Here is a 21,488-nt window from a genome sequence, read left to right as displayed (position 1 = left end):
ATAGTTAGTGTTTAGTAAACCCCTAGTTAGTGTTTAGTAAACCCCTAGTTAGTGTTTAGTAAACCTCTAGTTAGTGTTTAGTAAACCTCTAGTTAGTGTTTAGTAAAACTCTAGTTAGTGTTTAGTAAACATCTAGTTAGTGTTTAGTAAAGTCTCTAGTTAATGTTTAGTAAAACTCTAGTTGGTGTTTAGTAAAACTCTAGTTAGTGTTTAGTAAACCTCTAGTTAGTGTTTAGTAAAGTCTCTAGTTAGTGTTTAGTAAACCTATAGTTAGTGTTTAGTAAAGTCTCTAGTTAGTGTTTAGTAAACCTCTAGTTAGTGTTTAGTAAAGTCTCTAGTTAGTGTTTAGTAAACCTATAGTTAGTGTTTAGTAAAGTCTCTAGTTAGTGTTTAGTAAACCTCTAGTTAGTGTTTAGTAAAGTCTCTAGTTAGTGTTTAGTAAACCTCTAGTTAGTGTTTAGTAAAGTCTCTAGTTAGTGTTTAGTAAACCTATAGTTAGTGTTTAGTAAAGTCTCTAGTTAGTGTTTAGTAAACCTCTAGTTAGTGTTTAGTAAAGTCTCTAGTTAGTGTTTAGTAAAGTCTCTAGTTAGTGTTTAGTAAAGTCTCTAGTTAGTGTTTAGTAAACCTCTAGTTAGTGTTTAGTAAAACTATAGTTAGTGTTTAGTAAAACTATAGTTAGTGTTAGTAAAGTCTCTAGTTAGTGTTTAGTAAAGTCTCTAGTTAGTGTTTAGTAAACCTCTAGTTAGTGTTTAGTAAACCTCTAGTTAGTGTTTAGTAAAACTCTAGTTAGTGTTTAGTAAAACTATAGTTAGTGTTTAGTAAACATCTAGTTAGTGTTTAGTAAACCTCTAGTTAGTGTTTAGTAAACCTCTAGTTAGTGTTTAGTAAACCTCTAGTTAGTGTTTAGTAAAGTCTCTAGTTAGTGTTTAGTAAACCTCTAGTTAGTGTTTAGTAAAGTCTCTAGTTAGTGTTAGTAAAGTCTCTAGTTAGTGTTTAGTAAAGTCTCTAGTTAGTGTTTAGTAAAGTCTCTAGTTAGTGTTTAGTAAAACTATAGTTAGTGTTTAGTAAAACTATAGTTAGTGTTTAGTAAAACTATAGTTAGTGTTAGTAAAGTCTCTAGTTAGTGTTTAGTAAAGTCTCTATTTAGTGTTTAGTAAAACTCTAGTTAGTGTTTAGTAAACCTCTAGTTAGTGTTTAGTAAAACTCTAGTTAGTGTTTAGTAAAACTCTAGTTAGTGTTTAGTAAAACTATAGTTAGTGTTTAGTAAACCTCTAGTTAGTGTTTAGTAAAACTCTAGTTAGTGTTTAGTAAAACTATAGTTAGTGTTTAGTAAAGTCTCTAGTTAGTCTAGTGCCCCTCACCCCTCCTTCTCTCCTCTTCTTCTCTTCCTTTCTCATGTATTAATTGGAAGTATCTCATAACCATCATTGTTGTCCATTATTGTAAATAAAATTAAAATTGGTTGATGAGGGAGCTGTTGTACTTTCTCTTAAAAACAAAAGCAAACTTTGTAGTACAGGACGTGCCCTCCCTGAATCCCTCTCTTAACCGCCACATGTGCAGCTCCACATGTGCAGCTCCACATGTGCAGCTCCACATGTGCAGGACCTGGACATCTATGGCCCGTTTTCTTCGTGAGTAAATCACCACTGATGGGGTTTAATGTCCGGGAGAGAAGAGAGCCGTCACTCGGTTGTGGTGCAGAACAGACGGAGCACATGAAGGACCAGGAGAGGGTGTAAAGAGGCGTGGTGCTGGTACCCACCGGTGTTGTCAGGCATGGAGGCCTGGTCCGTGTTCCTCTCCTTCTTGAAAACCACGTTACCAAACTGCAGCACGGCCGACACCACCTTCAGCATGGCTGCACATGTCAGAGGGGAAAACATCAATCAAACGATGAAACCTGTATCTCCCTCTCAGTCTCTCTAGTCATCTCCGAGACGTGCAGATAACCGAGCCAGAGGTCTGATACCTGCATTTATATCTCAGCTGAACTGGGGTGCTACAAGGCGCTATGTTGGGCCCCTCGTTCTTCTGCATTTATATTCATCATTTGGCTTCGATGTGTGTAAATTAGGGCTGCAACGATTCGTTGACGTTGTCGACAAAAATCGATAATCAAAATTGTCGACAATGAATTCCATTGTTGACAATTGTCGCCAGACGTGTTTTTCCAACGGAGTGAGGCGTCTCACTTCAATACAATCTCTGCCGAGAGTCGCGCATGCACGATAGCGTCTCAGCAGCTGCGAGTAATAAAACTTCAAAAGTTTGGGAGCATTTTAGCCTTGATACGGTAAATAAAAAGATGACTTGCAAGGTTTGCAAAGCCGACCTTGCTTATCACGGAGCACGCCGGTAATGCATTTGAAGAGAAAGCACGTCAGACAGTTGAACAAAACGGACCCACCTTGGTAAGATAGTAAGCGTATTTTGGCTTTAAAAGAGCTTTAACGTTATGCCTGACAAAAGTATTTTAAATTAAATTAAGTCAGATATCTGGAGAAACTGCGTTTAGTGTCTGTTGGAGCATCTTGGATGAGAGACGTGGGATTTGGGACGCAGTCGGTCAGCAGCATTCTCTCCCTCCACAGCAATGTAATGGCCAAGCGATTCATTTATTAAATTAATTCGTTTAATTCTTAACTTTGTTTATTTTATGTCATTTATTAGTATTATTTGAGCCACTCACAGCTACTCTCGTTGCTATAACCTCAATCATAATTGATGCAGCGCGAAAAGCAAAAAAAGGCTTGTGCGCTGAGGACAATGATGAATTTGCATATAACTTTCAGTCAGGTGCCTATGAACTGTCAATTATCCATCAAACTCCACAATGATCATGTTAACATTAAATCAGATAGATTTGTCTGGACATTTCTCTGAATGCATCTTTATTATTGTGCGCCGTGCGGGCATAAATTCTCAGAGTTTTGCGGGAGGGGCGGGAGTGTAACACACGTTGCGGGCGGTAATGGTCAGAAATGCAGCGGGAGCAGGATGAAGAAAACAGTCCCGCTATATCAGGGCTCTAGTACCATCTTTCTTGTGTTTATTATCATTTGCCACATAATTAAAGCAACCTCATTCTAAATTTTAAAAAAATGACTAATTATCCGATTAGTCGACTAATCGTTTCAATAGTCGGTGACTAGTCGACTACTAAAATAGTCGTTAGTTGCAGCCCTAGTGTAGATGATGCGGTCAGACGACGCTTAGATCGGCTGGCTCCCTCGTCTTTGACATAAACTTTAATGAAAAAGTTCTATTTTTTTTCTTCCTTTTTTTTATTCTTCCCCAAAGTTTGCTTCACTGTTCCCCAAAGGATTTTCAGCACACAGAGTGTGATATGAAAGAAAATAGATTGCACCTTAGATTGGACAGTCTCAGGTCCCCTTTGACTACAGAAATATAAAAAGCTGCTATTACGTAGGGACAACAATTTTATCTGGCCGCAATAATATGTCTGTGATCTTTTGGAAATGGAAATGCTGTAGAAAGCTACAGAAAGTAATGTCAGTAACTGAACTACATGAAATAACATCCATTGTTTTAGTGCACTTTAACTGAGCTACAGATGACAATAGCGGCAGCAGCAAAAACAGTTTTCTTTTTAGTTTTTCTTTACAATTCTTTTTTTAAACTGCTGCAGAAATGTCACCCCCAAGTAAATAAATAATAACAATATTAATGTCGCTTGCTGTGTCTATTGCTTCATAATAGTAAACGAAACCACTCGAGCTGAAACATAATAAACATGTAGATGAGAAAATTCATCAAATAATAATGACAGTAACAGGGCCCTCTTGCAAAAACACATGTTTTTATCTTTCTTTGCAACAATTCCAAAACAGAGATTTAGTTTAGGTTTTTATTTATTTATCATTTGTTCCTAATGAAATCGTTCTTAAAAGGACAGTACACTTTAAAAAGCATCTCACACACATCAAAACCGATTTAATCTAATCTTGATCCGACATCGAACGAGCACAGATGCAAGTTATTCATTCAGTGCACGATATTCTCTCACTTTACTTGTAGACTCTTCTAGATCTCATCCATCTGATAGGACCTCATCATTGTCGTGCGTCCTAACTCTGTAATGTTAGGAGCTCGGCTACATAGCCGTCTGATCTGCACTATTTATTTGGGCGAAAACTAACTTGTGCATCGTAACAAAAGAGACGTACCCATGATCTCGTCGTGGGCGAAGCTCATGATGTGCATGGCCTCCATGGTCTCCTGGAAGTTGTCCTTGTCCTGCTGGCCCGGGATCGGGAGGTTACCGTTGGACAGGAAACGGTAGTTGTTGAATCCCTCCAGAAGCAGGTCCGCTGCGGACGGAGAAACGGGAAAAACGCTTCAAACGAGGGCCGACAGAGGACCGACGGCATTTACTTGTCTTGATTTCTGCTTCAGGAAAGGTGGTTTGTGGGGGTTCAGCTCTCCGTCTACTCACATCTGAGATGCTCGCCGGCTCCGGCCAGCAGCTGGTAGAAGACGTGGAAGGTTCGCTCTTCTTTGGCCTGACGGACGGCTCTGGACTTCTCCAGCAGGTCTGAGCAGCGGTCAAGGAAACAAACCGGCCTCGTGGCTCAGTAACAACCACAACAATAATAATAATAATATATTCAATTTATCTAAGGCACCTTTCAGGGCACTCAAGATCTAATAAAAGCAACAAAAAGACAACAATATAAATGCAATAAAATCTGAAATAAAATCGGAATCAGCAGTAGACTTGAAAGTTTGGAGCAGCGTTTTGAAGTTTTGAACACTCCGACTCGTCAGTTTAGAGTGAGAAATAGTGTTGTTTCTGTCAGCCTGTTTCAGTTTTAGTCTAGTGTTTGGGTCAAGCTATCATTTTAGTTTTTATTAGTTTTAGTCACGTTCATTCTCCTTTTTAGTCGTGTCAAGTTTCAGTCGACTAAAACGACATTTTAGTCTTATTTTAGTCAGAATTGTCCAGGACCATTTTAGTCTAGTTTAAGTCAAAGATTGTATTTATTCAAACCCATTTTACAATTCAAACAAGGTTATCTCATTATTATATTATTGTTACCTTATAGACTCAAGAATACATTCATTCCAGATACAGAAGACTCTAATTTGAGTTTACAACATATTTATTTTTCCGCATATCACCCTGTCCTTTTCTTTTCCACGTCTATGTAGGAAAGTGGATCCAAAGATGGTTCTTCTTCTTCTTCTTCTTCTCCAGCCCCAGAGCAGATCCCTGCGTTTCTCTCTGTAACTTAGCTTTTAATGTACGTGAACCTAGAACTCTGCGTTAGCGGCATCAGCCTCTAACTCTGCAGCTGCATCTTCTGGATCTGATTCCCCGCTGCAGCGACTGGGATTGAGGACTAACGTCACCCAGCAGAACTAAACCAGAGAAACTACTGAAAACATGGACATAAAACCAGAGAAACTACTGAAAACATGGACATTAAACCAGAGAAACTACTGAAAACATGGACATTAAACCAGAGAAACTACTGAAAACATGGACATAAAACCAGAGAAACTACTGAAAACATGGACATTAAACCAGAGAAACTACTGAAAACATGGACATTAAACCAGAGAAACTACTGAAAACATGGACATTAAACCAGAGAAACTACTGAAAACATGGACATTAAACCAGAGAAACTACTGGAAACATGGACATTAAACCAGAGAAACTACTGAAAACATGGACATTAAACCAGAGAAACTACTGAAAACATGGACATTAAACCAGAGAAACTACTGAAAACATGGACGCTAAGGATCTTTGTCAACGAAAATAAAGACACATTTTAGCAGAGTTTTTATTTTGTAATCTACATTTTAGTCTGGTTTTTATTCCTCTACGATATTGCATTATATATTTAATTATCATTATCGTCACATGACCAGCATTTTCGTCTTGTCTCATTTTCCTCAGGTGATAAAGGTTCGTTGATGACGATATTTAGTCATAATTTTCGTTGAAAGTCCTGTTTCTGTACGAGGCATTGAACGTGACATGGTGGTGAGTTTCACACACGTCTCCTAACAAGTGAACTGATGTAAAACAGGATACAGGTTTCGATGTTGGCTCCAACGATGTATCCGGTCACATCGAAGTTGATCCGGATGAATTTGCCCTGCGGAGATTAACGGAGATCACCGGTCAGGAGGTCAAGAGGTCAGAGGTCAACGAGACACGTAAACACCGAAGCCTCCTGGGAACTCGTGGGACAGGAAGACGAGTAAACCGCCTCCAGGACACAAACACACACAGCTCAGATCCACAGATGCAGGAGGAAACTTACAAAACGTGACGAGTTGTCGTTCTTCACGGTCTTGGCGTTGCCGAAGGACTCAAGGATGGGGTTGGCCTGCAGGAGCTGGCGCTCCAGTTCTCCCTGCAACACCAGAACAAAACACACAGAACCCGGTCACCACGGGCCAGAGAAGCAGCAACAGGAGGATTATGGGAAACGGAGTTTGAGAGACAGTTGAAGAGACGAGCAAACATGCAGAGACGGCAGACGTCTGAGTTCTGATTGGTTTACGTGGGAGGAGACGCCGGTTGCTGAGCAGCTACCTGAGAGAGGCAGCGCTGGATTCTCTCGGGTCGGCGGGTCTCTGAGCTGAAAGCCCGGCGGCGCCGCCGGTTCTCCACATGAACGTTTTTAAGCTCTGCAGAGTCCAATTCTGTTTTTTTAATCCTAACAGTTTTTCCGTTGCCTCCGCAAACACCCACATCCTCTAAGATCGCTCTGGTATCCCGGGTCTGGTTCCCCAGGTCTAGGACGCAGTACTGGAGTTGAGGGGGGATGGAATCCCCCCTGAAATAAAAACGGTCAAAATCATCCCCCCTTTCCATCCCTTATGTCATTTCATCAATGGATGTGGTTTTACTGCTATTTCAACATTTAGAGTCATCACCAGAAAAATAACTTATTTGACAATTTTCACCTGTTTCAAGTAAATTTTCACTTGAAATAAGTAGAAAAATCTGCCAGTGGGACAAGATTTATCTTCTCATTACAAGCAATAAAATCTTGTTCCACTGGCAGATTTTTCTACTTATTTTAAGTGAAAATCTACTTGAAACAGGTGAAAATTGTTGTTTTTTCCAGTGATGAGTCTTGTTTTAAGTGTAATGAGATTTTTTTTACTAAAATGAGACATTTTAACTAGAAATAAGACAAATATTCTTGTTAAGATTTAGAGTTTTTGCAGTGATCCATTTTACTTATCCTGTGAAGGACAGAGTCATATTGATAAGTTCAGAAAAGTGTTTTTTATTGTTGTGTTTTGATGTATTTGATGTAAGCCCAGTGGATATTTAAAGCTTACAGAAGGCTGCATTTAACTGCTGCTATGTCATTCCTGCAGTATTTCTGCAGGTGTTTTGGTCACTGCTATTATTTGTAATATATTATATTATTTGTAATCAGCACAAATGATCTGTCCCCATATGATAAAATCCACCATCCCCCCTGATTTGGTTTTTTTACAACTCGAGTACTGCTAGTACGTCTGGTATTAACGTCCGGTACCCCGACCTGGTTCCCTGGGTCTGGTACCACAGGTCTAGTACCCGGATCTGGTACGTCTGGTATTAATGTCTGGTTCCCCGGGTCTGGTACGTCTCCACCTTTAAAACCAAACTTAAAACCTTTCTGTTTAGTAAAGCCTATAGTTAGTGTTTAGTAAACCTCTAGCTGGTGTTGGTAAATCTCTAGGTAGTGTAAACTCTAGTGTGCTAGAGTCAGTAGTCATAGTTGCAGCTATAGAAGAAAACTATAATAGTTAGTCTCAAATATAGCTTGGTGGTAGATATGCTGCTATAGGCCTATGCTGCAGGGGGGACATGATCCGCTGGGCGGTGCCTCTCACTCTTCTTCTCTTCTCCCCTTCCTCTCTTCTCCTTTTCCATTTGTATTTATTATAAGTATCTCATAGCCATCATTTTTGTCTATCGTTCCTGTAGTTTCTTGTGCCGGCCCCCTTTTTTCTCTTTTGTGCCTGTTTGCAGGCCGGAGCTTCAGGAGCTGCGTGCTGCTGCCCCCCCCCCCCGGGTCATCCCACTGCTGCTTCCACCTGCCTGCGTGGATGTCTGCTGTTGCTGCTGACGTCCCCGACCCCCTCAGTCTGGCCTTCGGCAGGAGGGTCCCCCCTTATGAGCCTGGTCCTGCTCAAGGTTTCTTCCTCCTAAAGGGGAGTTTTTCTTGCCACTGTTTGGCTTAAGGTTTTTCTCCCACTATGGGAGTTTTTACCTGCCATTGTTTATGTAATAATTGCTCGGGGGTTTATGTTTATGTTTATGTTCATGTTCTGGGTCTCTGGAAAGCGCCTAGAGACAACTTTTGTTGTATTAGACGCTATATAAATAAAATTGAATTGGTATTAACATCTGGTAGCGCGGGCCTGGTACCCCGGCTGGTTATAAGATCGTTGAGTCTGGGGAACGTCTGCTTATTCCATTCAGTTCAGGTCAATAATCCTTTATTGATCCCCGAGGGATAATCAAACATCTCCAACGGTACGTTACGTCTCCCTGGACGGAGGAGAGGAAGTATCCACCGCTTTAACTGACTCAAGAGCTGGTGAAAGGAGCTAAATCCTCCATGAATCTTCTCTCATGTTTCCACCTGCAGAACTGTCCGGGTCGTTGCTGGAACCGAGCACCGGGCCCGGCTCCCCTGATCCCGGCGACGAGGCTCCTGGAAGCCCCCGAACAAACAATATTTATTTTTGTGAAGCTGCGGAGAGCCGGCGGATCGCTCCATCATCTCCAGAATGTCCCCGGTCACGCTCCCGACTCCTCCAACACGCTGAACAAATAAATACGGGACTTGTGGAGGTGTTTGGACAGCTGCTTCCACTGCGCCTCCATCCGAGCCGCATCGTGGGCGTTGAAAGGTCGGAGCGGGACACTTTCCACCACAGCTGAGGAACGAGGGATATTTGATGCACTCTTTGGCGGAGGATGATGAAGAACCTCAGGACAGATTTGCTGGTCTCAAAGCGGATCAGGACCGACTGTGCCAGTAAATCTTGGGAGGCAGCAGCCAGTCGCGGCTGTTTGTGCTGCCCAACATCTGCTTCGTGGGTCACGGAGCCAGACTAAATATCACAGCCGTCCCTTTGAACGCGAGGAAAACAAAATCCCTGGGCCGGGACCAGGACATGTGGAGAACTGCTTCTGGGTCAGGTTCTCCGGCAGAAACCAGCCAGACATGGTGGATACGAGCCTTCGGATCATCAGGAAGGTGAAACTGACGACTTCATCCTCCGGCTGGTAAAAGAGCAGCGGATGGTTTTACCACGACAGGAAGCCACTCATCAAGTCAGTGTCCCGGGTCGTCCTCAGTCCAGCTACCAGGCCTCTTGTCAACGGACTTGATTGGTCCAGATTTACTCAGCATCACGTCTCGGCCGGTGGTGGGAGTATCATGATGATGCTTCAGCTGGTCAGTAGGTTCAAACACCTCACCTTATGGCTCTTTTCCACCAGCACCTACTTGGCTCAACTTGGCCTGGTTTCTTTTCCATAACTTAAAACTTAATTAAGCGTCTTTGAGAGCTTTTAAAAGCGCTATATAAATAAAATTTATTATTATTTTTTTTTTTTTTTTGTCATTTACTTTTTATTGGTTTTGATTTTACATATAAACAAACAAAAAGTCCAACAATCAACATGAAGACCTATAAATCCGAACAAATATCAAGGGGAAAGCAAAAGCGTACATAAAGGGACTGGTAACACCTCCAGAAAAAGGAAAAAAAGTACGTACGTAAAAAAAATATTCGGATAATCCAGTCTGAAATGACCTGAAGTCCGGTCTTGTGGTAGAGACATACGTAATCCACTTTTGCCAATTATCATTAAATGCCTCTTTTTGTGTTCTTAAATTAAAAGTAATTCTTTCCATTACATAGATGCTGTACACCATATCAATCCATTCATCTACACTAGGTGCCTCCCTCTTCATTTCTTTGTTATTGATTTCTTACAAGCCATCAGTAATATTCTCAATAAATATTTATCTTTATTCCTCCATTCTAGTTCCTCTATATCCATCAAGTAAAACAAACTAAAGCCAAAAGTTATTTTTGTTGAAAACACAGTCTCAAGAATTTGATGTACTTGCAACCAAAATGGGGTTACAACAGGGCAACACCAGAATATGTGGTAGTGATTCGCCTCTTTGCTTCCACAACATATTATTATTATTATTATTATTATTATTATTATTATTATTATTATTATTATTATTATTATCATCATTATTATAACAATTTAGCACCTTAAGCTTAGTCTTCTTTCTGTTCCCTTTCATTCAAGGAAAGAGATCTAACCGGAATATTAGCATGCCGGTTTTGCACGGCCATGTAAACACCAATAACCCCTTTGAATAACCGAAATTTGCTCATATTCCGGTTTTTAAAAACCCCAATATGAGCCCTGGGTTACTCCTTTTAAAACCTGAATATTGGGTCATGTAAACGCCAAACAGAATATCCCCATCAAACGGAACATGAATGTGTTTTCTGCACATGCTCTGTTCACAAGGAATCCTGGTCTTTTGAGTCCAGGAAGTTCTTCTAAACACGGAGAAACACAAGACCAGAAGGAGACTAATGACTTCATAAATGTAATGAAGGATATGAACATTTCTGCATTTGTAGACGGTAGAAAGTACCGGGATAGAAGATTTACAAGAAGGTGAGCGAAAAGTTGCTTTCTTAGGAAAAAGGGACAGATAAAATAAGCTTAGTCTTCTTTCTGTTCCCTTTCATTCAAGGAAAGAGATTTGTTGTAATTATATTGAACTGTTTTGTTTTTCTTTTAATGAATGAAATAAAGAATAAAGATCCCTAGTGGAAAGAACCAAACAAAGTGGAGGGGAGCCGAGTCGGGCTGAGTAAGTACTGATGGAAAAGTGCCATTACTTCGCCGGGCGGGTTGCAAAAAGCTCAGCTGATGGAAAACCCGGTTTAACTGTTAATATTTAATTCTCCTCCGACGGCACCGGCGCATTTAAAGACCAGTCCAGAACTTCAGCTCGTCCACCATCAACTCAAGATCTGTGCAACAGACTTAGTCAACAAGGTGCTTGGTGTCGGACTGTAAGCAACACAGCAGTTACATGTTATTTACTAAGTGTTTAGTATTTAAGTAAAGTAATTTACTTTACTTAAGTGCAGATCATGCAATGAAAGCATTCAGGCAGGACTACGGCGGGGGGGCGGGGGTGAAGGTACGGGGGATGGAGGGCGTCTACGGCCCGGCGTGAAGGTTAATAGTGGTGTTAGCTTCAGCGGGTGGGACAGAGTTAGTGAAGCCCCTTCAGGTCAGAGGTGGGAACTACAAACTACTCACATAGAACAGGGGTCCACTCTGTGGGACATGGGGAGATTCACACGTTAATTATTTAAAACAACAACTGCTTTCATGTCAGGGAAACAAGTCGGTTAAAGCGTTTCGGAGATAACTAATGATCGTCAGAGTGAAGTTCTGGAAAACCTCTGATGGATCCTGATCCATCAGAGTTCATGGGGGAAAACATCTGGGCACATAGAAGCCACTTTTAACATTTACTCACAACTGTTTTGTTCCTGACACAGAGACACAGAGGATCCTAATGAAGCTCAGAGTAGGGCTGCAACGATTCGTCGACGTTGTCGACAAAAATCGATAATCAAAATTGTCGACAATGAATTCCATTGTCGACAATTGTCGCAAGACGTGTTTTTCCAACGGAGTGAGGCGTCTCACTTCAATACAATCTCTGCCGAGAGTCGCGCATGCACGATAGCGTCTCAGTGCAGCTGCGGGTAATAAAACTTAAAAAGTTTGGGAGCATTTTAGCCTCGATACCCCGAATAAAAAGATTACTTTCAAGGTTTGCAAAGCCGACCTTCCTCATCACGTAGCACGCCGGTAATGCATTTGAAAATGCACGTGGGAGTGTTGAACGTAACGGACCCGCCTTGGTAAGATAGTAAGCGTATTTTGGCTTTAAAAGAGAGCTTTAACGTTATGCCTGACTGTTATGGACGATTTTTTGTGCCAAAATTAAATAAATAAATACATCATTAATTAATTAAAATGGGAATGAAATATATCATTAATTAATTAAATGTGTCATTAATTAATTAAAATTAGAATGAAATATGTCATTAATTAATTAAAATACAATTCATTTTAAGTAAAAATATATATTTATTATTTAAGCATTTAATTAATTAATGACACATTTAATTAATGATTTTGTGTTGCGTGTGAATCATGAAATGTAAAACTGCATTTAATTAATCAATGACACATTTAATTAATGATTTCGTGTTGCTGAATCATGAAATGTAAATGTAAAACTGTCAGTTTCACTCATAGACTGTGCCTGACAAAAGTATTTTAAATTAAATTAAGTCAGATATCTGGAGAAACTGCGTTTAGTGTCTGTGAAGCATCTTGGAAGAGAGACGCGAGATTTGGGACGCAGTCGGTCAGCAGCATTCTCTCCCTCCACAGCAATGTCATGCCCAAGCGATTCATTTATTAAATTAATTTGTTTAATTCTTAACTTTGTTTATTTTATGTCATTTATTAGTGTTATTTGAGCCACTCACAGCCTACTCGTTTATGTAACCTCAATCATAATTGATGCGGCGCGAAAAGCGAAAAAAGGCTTGTGCGAACATGACAATGATGGATTTGCATCTAACTTTCAGTCAGGTGCCTATGAACTGTCAATTATCCATCAAACTCCACAATGATCATGTTAACATTAAATCAGACAGATTTGTCTGGACTTCACTCTTGCGGGACGGGAGAAGACACTAAAACAATGCATCTTTATTGTGCGCCGTGCGGCCATGAATTCTCAGATTTTTGCGGGAGGGGTGGGAGTGGAACACACGTTGCAGGCGGTAATGGTCAGAAATGCAGCGGGAGCAGGATGAAGAAAACAGTCCCGCTATATCAGGGCTCTAGTGCCATCTTTCTTGTGTTTATTATCATTTGCCACATAATTAAAGCAACCTCATACTAAATTTAAAAAAAATGACTAATTATCCGACTAGTCGACTAATCGTTTCAATAGTCGGTGACTAGTCGACTATTAAAATAGTCGTTAGTTGCAGCCCTAGCTCAGAGCCAACGTCATGTTTAATCAGTAAAATCATCAGTGACATAAGAGGCCCACAGAAACCTCGTAATCCCAAATATGAAGGAACCGGTGGAGTTTGAAAGGAGCATGCACATGAGAAGTAAGGAAGCCGGGGACTTGCCTGTAGTTTCCCTGGTTTGGGTGATTCTGGCTGTTTATTGCAGATAAACAAATGTTAATTGTTAGATTGAGAATACATCCACTGGAAAACCAAAAGAAAATTCTCAGTCTACTGGTTATTATACTTTAATAACTTACAAATGTTACATTTCTCTGGTATTATGCTGAAGGTTTTACAGACTTTATTCAGGTAAACGTAAGTGTTGCTGATCTAAACGTGTTTTCACGATGGCTTTGAGAGGATACTTACAGGGATATTATGGTCCTTTCGTCCTTTGTGGGAGGAAGCAACATGTGCCAGGTACTGGATGACCTTTTTAGTGTTTTCTGTTTTTCCAGCACCCGACTCGCCTCTGCAAAGCACAGCGGGACAAATGACACAAAAACACCAAACTCCAACAGTTTCATTGCTGGTTCCAGTTGATCTGGTCTCTCAGCTGTGGTTTCTGGCAGCATTCCCACTCTTCTGGCTATACAGCGGCTACAGCACAGAAAAACACTGCAAACATCTCCCCGAGATCCTCTACGGCCTCGCTAAACCTCGGGGCCAGCAGTCTGGATTCAGAGCATATCTGTGGTTTTACACAAACTGCACATTTGCATGCAGCAAGAATGCACAAGATATTGTTTTACTTTCCGCCCGAGTGAGCGTGACGTGGCGGTGGGGGGCGGTTAGCCGGTGCAACCACGGCGGGGTTGCATCAGCGCGCTGCTGCCGGACTGAAGCCTGTCACGTTCCTGACATCGTTTAGTCCTACGAACAAGGAGCGCTCATCCAATCACAGCGTGTGACACTAAAGGACTCGATATGACGCTATTTTGATCTATAAAATCTTTCATGGCCAGACACCACCCCCACTACAAGAATTTGTGAAAAGAAATTCAAACAGATTCACCAGAGCTACTGTTTGAGGCGACTGGATAGTTCCTTTTAGAAAAAGTGCTTTTAGTTGAGCCACTTTTTTGGTTCGTGCCTCTCACACCTGGAATGCAACACCAAGTAGGATACGTGAACTACCCACTCTGACCTCTTTCACCAAACATTTTAAATCCTGGCTATTGGAGGAACAACACTGTTATCACAACCAGGCTTAAACTTGTGTAGTTTGTCTTAATGTTAATTATCTGCTTTAATGTGTACGTACTAGGGCAATGTGCGATGCAACACGCAGTTTGTATGTCACACAACTTGGATACTCTCAGTACCATAATATTACCATAGCTGGTATTTCATTATTATAATATGCATTTTTTGCTCAAGTCACTTTAAACTCATCCATACTGCTTTTAAATCCTACTAAATCTATTTTGCTACTATGTATGTTTTATGTTTGTTCCCTTGTTTGATTGTACTGTTTGACTGAATTGTTTTTATATTTTCTGTGGGGACTGCGGGTGGAAACTAGCATTTCTGCTAAAATCCAGTGTATTTACACTGCTTAATGTAGTGTTCATTAATATGCATTGTCCCGTCTAAATAAACTTTTCATACGAGATAAATCCCCAAGATTGGACTTCTTTCGTTTGTTTAAACTGTACAACTGTACCTTAATGGAGTTTTTTTTTGTTTGTTTTAAGGACAAACCCACGAGAAATAAAATTTTTATGGGCTCGCCACAAATATGTGAAGTAAAGAAAATATTCATATTTTGACGTTTGGACAGACTGGAGATTTGAAAGTCCAACATAAAGCCAATATCAAATAACACTTGGAGAGATCAGCGTCAGACGGTTTTTCTGAGGTGGAAAACTGAACCGCAGCTCCAATTATTATTATTATTATTAAATACACGCCAATATTCAATCACACAACAAAATCCAACAGTTGTCAGCGCCTGACAGGAGCTGGTCATCTCGACTCATCAATCCTACAGTTTTGTCATTGATCTTCCTCTCATTCCTGGAAAGCTGAAGCCAGCGTTTGCTGCTGCGGTTCGACCCTCCTCCCCTCGACTTGATAAACTCCTGCTTTGGCTCCCATGATGCTCTACAAGGCTCATGTTTCCAGAAATTACACAAATGTTGCTGAAAACAATCCAGCAGGTCCTGATAACTTTGTTTCCAGCAGAATCAGCGAGTCTTCCCAACTAGGCCTGGGGATCAATTCAAATGTCAAGAATCGATTCGATTCCGATTCTTAAGATTCAGATTCGATTATCAAGATTTGATTCGATTCGATTCCGATATTGATTTGGTTTAGTGTTATTAAAACAGTTTTTTGAGCTGTTGCGTGAATGATATGACTGTAGTTCTGCAACATATTAATACTAGTATTATATTGAGATTCAACAGCAAGTATTGCAGCTAATGATGCTGTAAGGACCAATCAGCTCCCAGAATGCTGATAGAACTGAAACAGAAACATCTTGGGGCAGAATTATCAAACAGATCCAGGGAGGAAACAGAGACGCAGGAAATCGGTTTTTATTTTTTTCCATTTTTGAGAATTTGTTTTTTAGCATTTTATGCAAATGTAACCCCAAGACAGAATATAAAGCAAAGAAATATAGACAATTTATGCAATTATAACTGAAAACTTTAATGTTTTCATACCTTTAAACTAGGGCTGAAAGATTAATTGCATTTGTGATAATATCGCGATGTGATAAAACGAGATTTTCTAACCGCAAAGGCTGCGATTTGACCAGTCACGTGATCTGGTCACGCTGATTTGTGGTTCTGCGTTAAATCGACGCAGAGCCTACGGCGTAGGTTACGGCGTAGGTTACGCAGCGACGCGCGCCGTACGGTGCGCATACCGCGTACCCTACGGTGTAGGCTCTGCGTCGATTTAACGTGGAACCATAAATCAGCCTTAAACCACCTGCAGCCCGTCAGCTCATCAGGAGGTTAAACAGCGGCTGCCAGTTGTTCATTGCTGGTTGGTTTTGTTAACTCTGAGCTTTGTTAGTTTATTTGTTAGTTTGCTGATGTTTTTTTTTCTCTCTCTGATTTTTAAGTTATTTGTGAAGAAGTTCTGAGTTTCCTGTGAGGAAGGTTCTTTTGTTTCCTGTGGGAGTTTTTCTGTGTTTTTCTATTAAACTACGCCTCGTTTTGGCTAAAGTTTAACCCGGTTTGTCGTGTGATTGGGTTCAGAGAACGACCCATAACACTCGTGTGTACAGACGTGTGTAGACGTGTTAAAGAGGTAAAGACACAGATTTGTTTTCTTTATTGTTGTAATCTGTGCTTTAAATAAATCTGACATTGTTTATTATAAAACAGACTGATTTATTGCTTGTGTAGTTGAAAAATACATGAGAACAGGACCTTGAAAAAATAATCGCATATTAAATCGCAATTGCAATATTGAGGAAAAAAATCGCAATTAGATTATTTTCAAAAATCGTTCAGCCCTACTTTAAACATATTTAAAGGCAAAAACATGGCACCAGTTATTCTCATGTCCAACAAAACATTCCTTTTTTGGGCATAAACAAAAAAATACCAAAAGTTGTAATGTAATGATGAAAATAAATAAATAAATAAATAATAAATAATTTTAAAAAAAAGAAAAGAAAAATCGATCTTTAGACATATGAATCGATTTTTAGGAATTAATATGAGAATTGATTTAGAATCGGAAAATGTATCTTTTCAACACAGGACTATTCCCAACGCTGGTGTCGCGATCAGAACAACTACTTTCTTTAAAAACACCACACACATTATCTTTAGGTCTTCTTGAGATGTCTGAGACATATTTGGGTCAAAAATACCGCACAAAAGCTCCATTTCAACCACATCTGTTCAACTCTGTTCACAGCAGCTGGTTTAAGGGGGAGGAGTCAACCATTAACCGCACCCCCATTTACCTGGGAGCGGACTTTTAAAATCTGTCTTTGTAGAAATCTACAACGTGAAGCATGAAGACGGTACAATTCTACTCTGAACTGGGTCTGTGATGTCAAAGAACCGTCAGAACCGCTCGCCGCAGACGGAGGAGTTCCATCATGGAAAGTTTTTAAGGACGCATCACCTCAATAATTTATATTACATAAATAAATAAATCCTGCCCCTTTTAAATGACGCCTCATAACTCACACTCACAATATTCAACACAAGTAATAGTTAATTAGATTTACATCCTCGTCACTGTTTTCTCCTGAAATTAAAGACTATATAAAGGAGATAATGAGTAAATAACTCCAGGCTCAGGCTGCGCGGTGAGAACAGCAGCTGACTGATATCCCAGCATTCCCTGCAGCTACATTCCTGTCATCCGTCAACGACACCAGACTGAAACGCCAGACATTTCTCTGATCCACATTTTTGGCATTTCTCCTGAGCAGTGACACTTAAAAAAGGCCCGTCTGGACCTCGCCGGTCCTCTAGAACATAATAGTTCCCAGCAAACGGATCACCGCCCCCTTAAGACTCTAAAATAAGAAATGCACTGCAGCGTGGAAGATTTAATGTATAATAGATGTAAAGATTTAAAGCCAGCAGCCAGTGACTCACGTGCAGAGGATGGACTGGTCCTCTCGATCTGTGGAAACAGAGAAAAGAGGGAAACTTAGCAGATCATTCTGAAGCTAGTTAGACTGAATCCCTGCAAAGAAATACAATCTATAAAAAGGAAAAAAGAAGCAATTAAACTAAATTCTTCTTCTTTATCCTTTATTTCATTCATTAAAAGAAAACTAAACAGTTCAATATAATTACAACAAATCTCTTTCCTTGAATGAAAGGGAGCAGAAAGAAGACTAAGCTTACAGGACTCTCAGAAAATTAGAATATTGTGATAAAGTTCTTTATTTTCTGTAATGCAATTAAAAAAACAAAAAAAAATCAACAAATCAACTGAAATATTGCAAGCCTTTTATTATTTTAATATTGCTGATTATGGCTTACAGTTTAAGATTAAGATTCCCAGAATATTCTAATTTTTTTAGATAGGATATTTGAGTTTTCTTAAGCTGTAAACCATGATCAGCAATATTAAAATAATAAAAGGCTTGCAATATTTCAGTTGATTTGTAATAAATCCAGAATGTATGACATTTTTGTTTTTGTAATTGCATTACAGAAAATCACAATATTCTAATTTTCTGAGACAGTCCTGTAATTTATCTGTCCCTTTTTCCTAATAAATCAAATTTCAATTAATGTAATAAAAAATAAAAAATAAATACAAATTACGCAATTTAAAACAACAGAACACTTTCCAATAAACGTAATTTAAAAAACTAAACAAAAAAAAAAAACTGCAACAAAGTTATAGAATAACACAAAATAAATAGCTGTCGTCAAACAAAGATAGTCGTATTCTTTTTTTGATTCAAAGAAAAAAAATATGACAATGGTGCTAAAAAGAGAGAGAGAAAAAAAGAAAACTCTTTTACTCCCTCAATTACTTCCCTCATTTGATCATCAGTTAAACTGATTTCAAGTCAGCTCATCTGGATTACACTGCTCATATTTGATGATTTGACATCTGTCATCACACATTTAGACAGTTAATGTGTCTTTATGAACCTTTATGAGTGAGAGAGTCACGTTGAGGCCTCGGGGAATATTAATTGTAATGTCGTCATGGGAAAAGCCCCTGGTCCTGCCGTTAATGCCCCCGCTGTCCCGTCACATGCTCAGCTAAGCAGCCAGAATTCCAGGGATTAGACTGAAGTCACCAGACTCACATTCATCCCACTCGCTTTTCCTGAGCGTCTGGAGAATCAGAACTCTGGTCCTGAAGACGTCGGTGGCCGAGAATAACAAACAATACCACTGTTTACAGATTATTTACAGATGTTTGGAAAAGACTATTAGGCTTCAGCGAGTTTAAAATCACCACAGTGTCGTGTGTTTGGGGTTTGTTTTTTTTTATTTAAAATGTGCCGCTCAAATTAGGCATGGGACGATATGAAAATTTCATATCACGATATTAGTGGACAAAAATATCACGATTACGATATTATCACGATATTAGCGCGTCGCTTATAAAATTATTAAAATGCAAGGAAAGACACTAACCGTGGATCCACTGGTTCCTTCAGAACATTTATTCTCAAATCATTCTCAACACAGTGACACTTGATGTAGAGAACAAATAGTGTACTGTAAATGTTATGCATTACAAAGTGTAAACTATAGTACCGGTACTTATTTGAACTTTCTTTTTTTGTAAGAAAATACTTCCCTGAGAGTCGAAAGAAATAAGTGACAAATAGAAATAAAGTGACAAAGTAGAGCCAAATGCACACTGATTGTATTACTCTCTGAAACTTTAACAGTGGCTGGCTGCTTGCTACTTAGTACGGCTCTCTGGAAAAATAATAAAATAAAGGCACTGCTCTGTAGTATACAAAACAAAAGCTGCATGGCCAACACAAAGATTGAGTGAAAATAAAGTGCCACAGTAGTCAAATGCAAACGGATTGTACTACTCTCTGAAAAAATATTAAATAAATAATAATAATAAATAATATTAATAAAATACATGAAAAAAAATAACACTGGCTTCTGCCTGGCTGGTAGCCTTGTGTGACCAAAAAAAAAAAAAAATTATATAAAAAAAAAAAGAAAATTGGCGATAATTACAGTATCCCACGATAACGTTATCGCGTCCGTTTTTTATCGCGATATACGATAATATCGTATATCGCCCCATGCCTAGTTCAAATTAGAAGCAAACAGACTGGATTACAACAAAAATGTTGGAGACAATGTGGAAGCTACAGTAGCTTTTACAACCTATTCATAGACTCCAAAAACCTTTTGTAAGAATTGTTACTAACTCACTGCCACAGGACATTCAACTGTCAGACTATCATCACCTTCAAATCCCACCTTAAAACTCACCTCTTCAGACATGCATACTCGCAATAATGTTGGGACTGGAATGACCTCACTATTGCACTTTACTGTTTTATGTATTGTACTTTGCTATGTTTTTAATTGATTGCCATGTTTTTATCGATTGTTTTTAATGTCCTTTTGTACGGCGACCTTGAGTGTCCTGAAAGGCGCCTATAAATAAAATGTATTATTATTATTATTATTATTATTATTATTATTATTAAAAACAACTCTCCACGTTTAACACTATCCACACCTCTGTTTAAAAAATTACAAATACTAACAATCTACGAAGTGAATAAGTATCAAACAGGAATCCTGATGTATAAAGTCTCTCCGTTAACTTTACCCAGACATTTTCATAACTATTTTGAGTTTAATTCTTATTATCATTCATACTTCACAAGAAGGAGGAATGATTTGCATTTCCCCTTCTGTAGAACCGCAGTTGCTACATTTTCCTTTCATTGTGGAACAGTTTAAAACATCTAAGTGAAACGCGCTCAACATTATCTGCATTTAAAAGAAAAGCTGAAAAAAAGTTTCTAGATTTTAATATATGTGTTTTTCATTCACCACTATTCAAATATATTTCTAAGCTATTTAATTGTATTCTGAAGTATCGTATAACTCTGAGTTATCAGCCTATGTATTGTTTATATGGTTTTGTGAATTATTGTTTTTTATTTTTTCTTGTTTTTAGGAGGGGGAGTCGCTTATAAGCCCTTCGGGTTTTTATGACCTCTCCTGCACAGCTTTTCTTAACTTTTTTCCTCTGTGTAATGTTCCTTTTTACGAGTGCACACAATAAAACAAAACAAACAAAAACATAATGCCAATCACAGTCATATTTTCTGGTCATGTGCCAAATTACAATCGTTCTGGGATGACAGATCTGGGCTTTTGGAAGTCATTTTAAACTTTAAGGTTCCCAGAGGAGCCACGGGTTTGTACCTGGGATTGATCCCAGAAGAAGTTATGAAAGAAGATAGGAACCTCTTCAAAATAAAGACTGTTGCCTATGAGAAGGCCATTACGAGAAACTGGTTGAAAAGTGACGCTCCACAAACAGGACATTGGATGGACATTATGGAGGAAAAAATGAAATTCATCTGCAAATCAAAGCAGGTGAATTTACACAAAACTGGAGAAAATGGACATTATTCAAAGACAAAGACAATGCTCACTCAACTTCATGAGAAGTTGTATGTCCCCTCTTGTACTATTTTACTTTAATTTATGTACTGTTACATGTATAGATACACAAAAATAACTAAAGAGTTTAAAAAAAAAAAAAAAAGGTGCCGTTAGTGAAGCAGTCCTGAATCATAATGAAGCAAACGCATGTGGAATTAGCCCTAAATACAAAGTGCAGCTGAACTTTGATCCGTTTCCGAGCGCCAGAGACCCGGA

At 39.2% G+C, this 21,488-nt stretch overlaps 1 protein-coding gene across 1 annotated transcript in view; it reads right to left on the bottom strand.

Annotated features, from left to right (window-relative positions):
* LOC133449389 (myosin-10-like) overlaps nucleotides 1-21,488 on the bottom strand; it is a 113,046-nt gene that overhangs the window by 55,439 nt on the left and 36,119 nt on the right. Inside the window, exons 4-12 of the mRNA XM_061728566.1 lie at nucleotides 17,739-17,766; nucleotides 13,528-13,630; nucleotides 13,279-13,308; nucleotides 11,369-11,386; nucleotides 6,303-6,395; nucleotides 6,071-6,134; nucleotides 4,460-4,558; nucleotides 4,191-4,334; nucleotides 1,766-1,861 (exon numbers count right to left, since the gene is read on the bottom strand). Of these exons, the coding sequence (XP_061584550.1) occupies nucleotides 1,766-1,861; nucleotides 4,191-4,334; nucleotides 4,460-4,558; nucleotides 6,071-6,134; nucleotides 6,303-6,395; nucleotides 11,369-11,386; nucleotides 13,279-13,308; nucleotides 13,528-13,630; nucleotides 17,739-17,766 (675 nt within the window). The remainder of the gene's footprint in view (nucleotides 1-1,765; nucleotides 1,862-4,190; nucleotides 4,335-4,459; nucleotides 4,559-6,070; nucleotides 6,135-6,302; nucleotides 6,396-11,368; nucleotides 11,387-13,278; nucleotides 13,309-13,527; nucleotides 13,631-17,738; nucleotides 17,767-21,488) is intronic.

This window comes from Cololabis saira, chromosome 1 (genome assembly GCF_033807715.1).
Source record: "Cololabis saira isolate AMF1-May2022 chromosome 1, fColSai1.1, whole genome shotgun sequence".
In the NCBI taxonomy this organism is placed as follows: Eukaryota; Metazoa; Chordata; class Actinopteri; order Beloniformes; family Belonidae; genus Cololabis; species Cololabis saira.
Note: the sequence above shows the minus strand (reverse complement) of the source record. Positions and strands in the feature narration are given on the sequence as shown.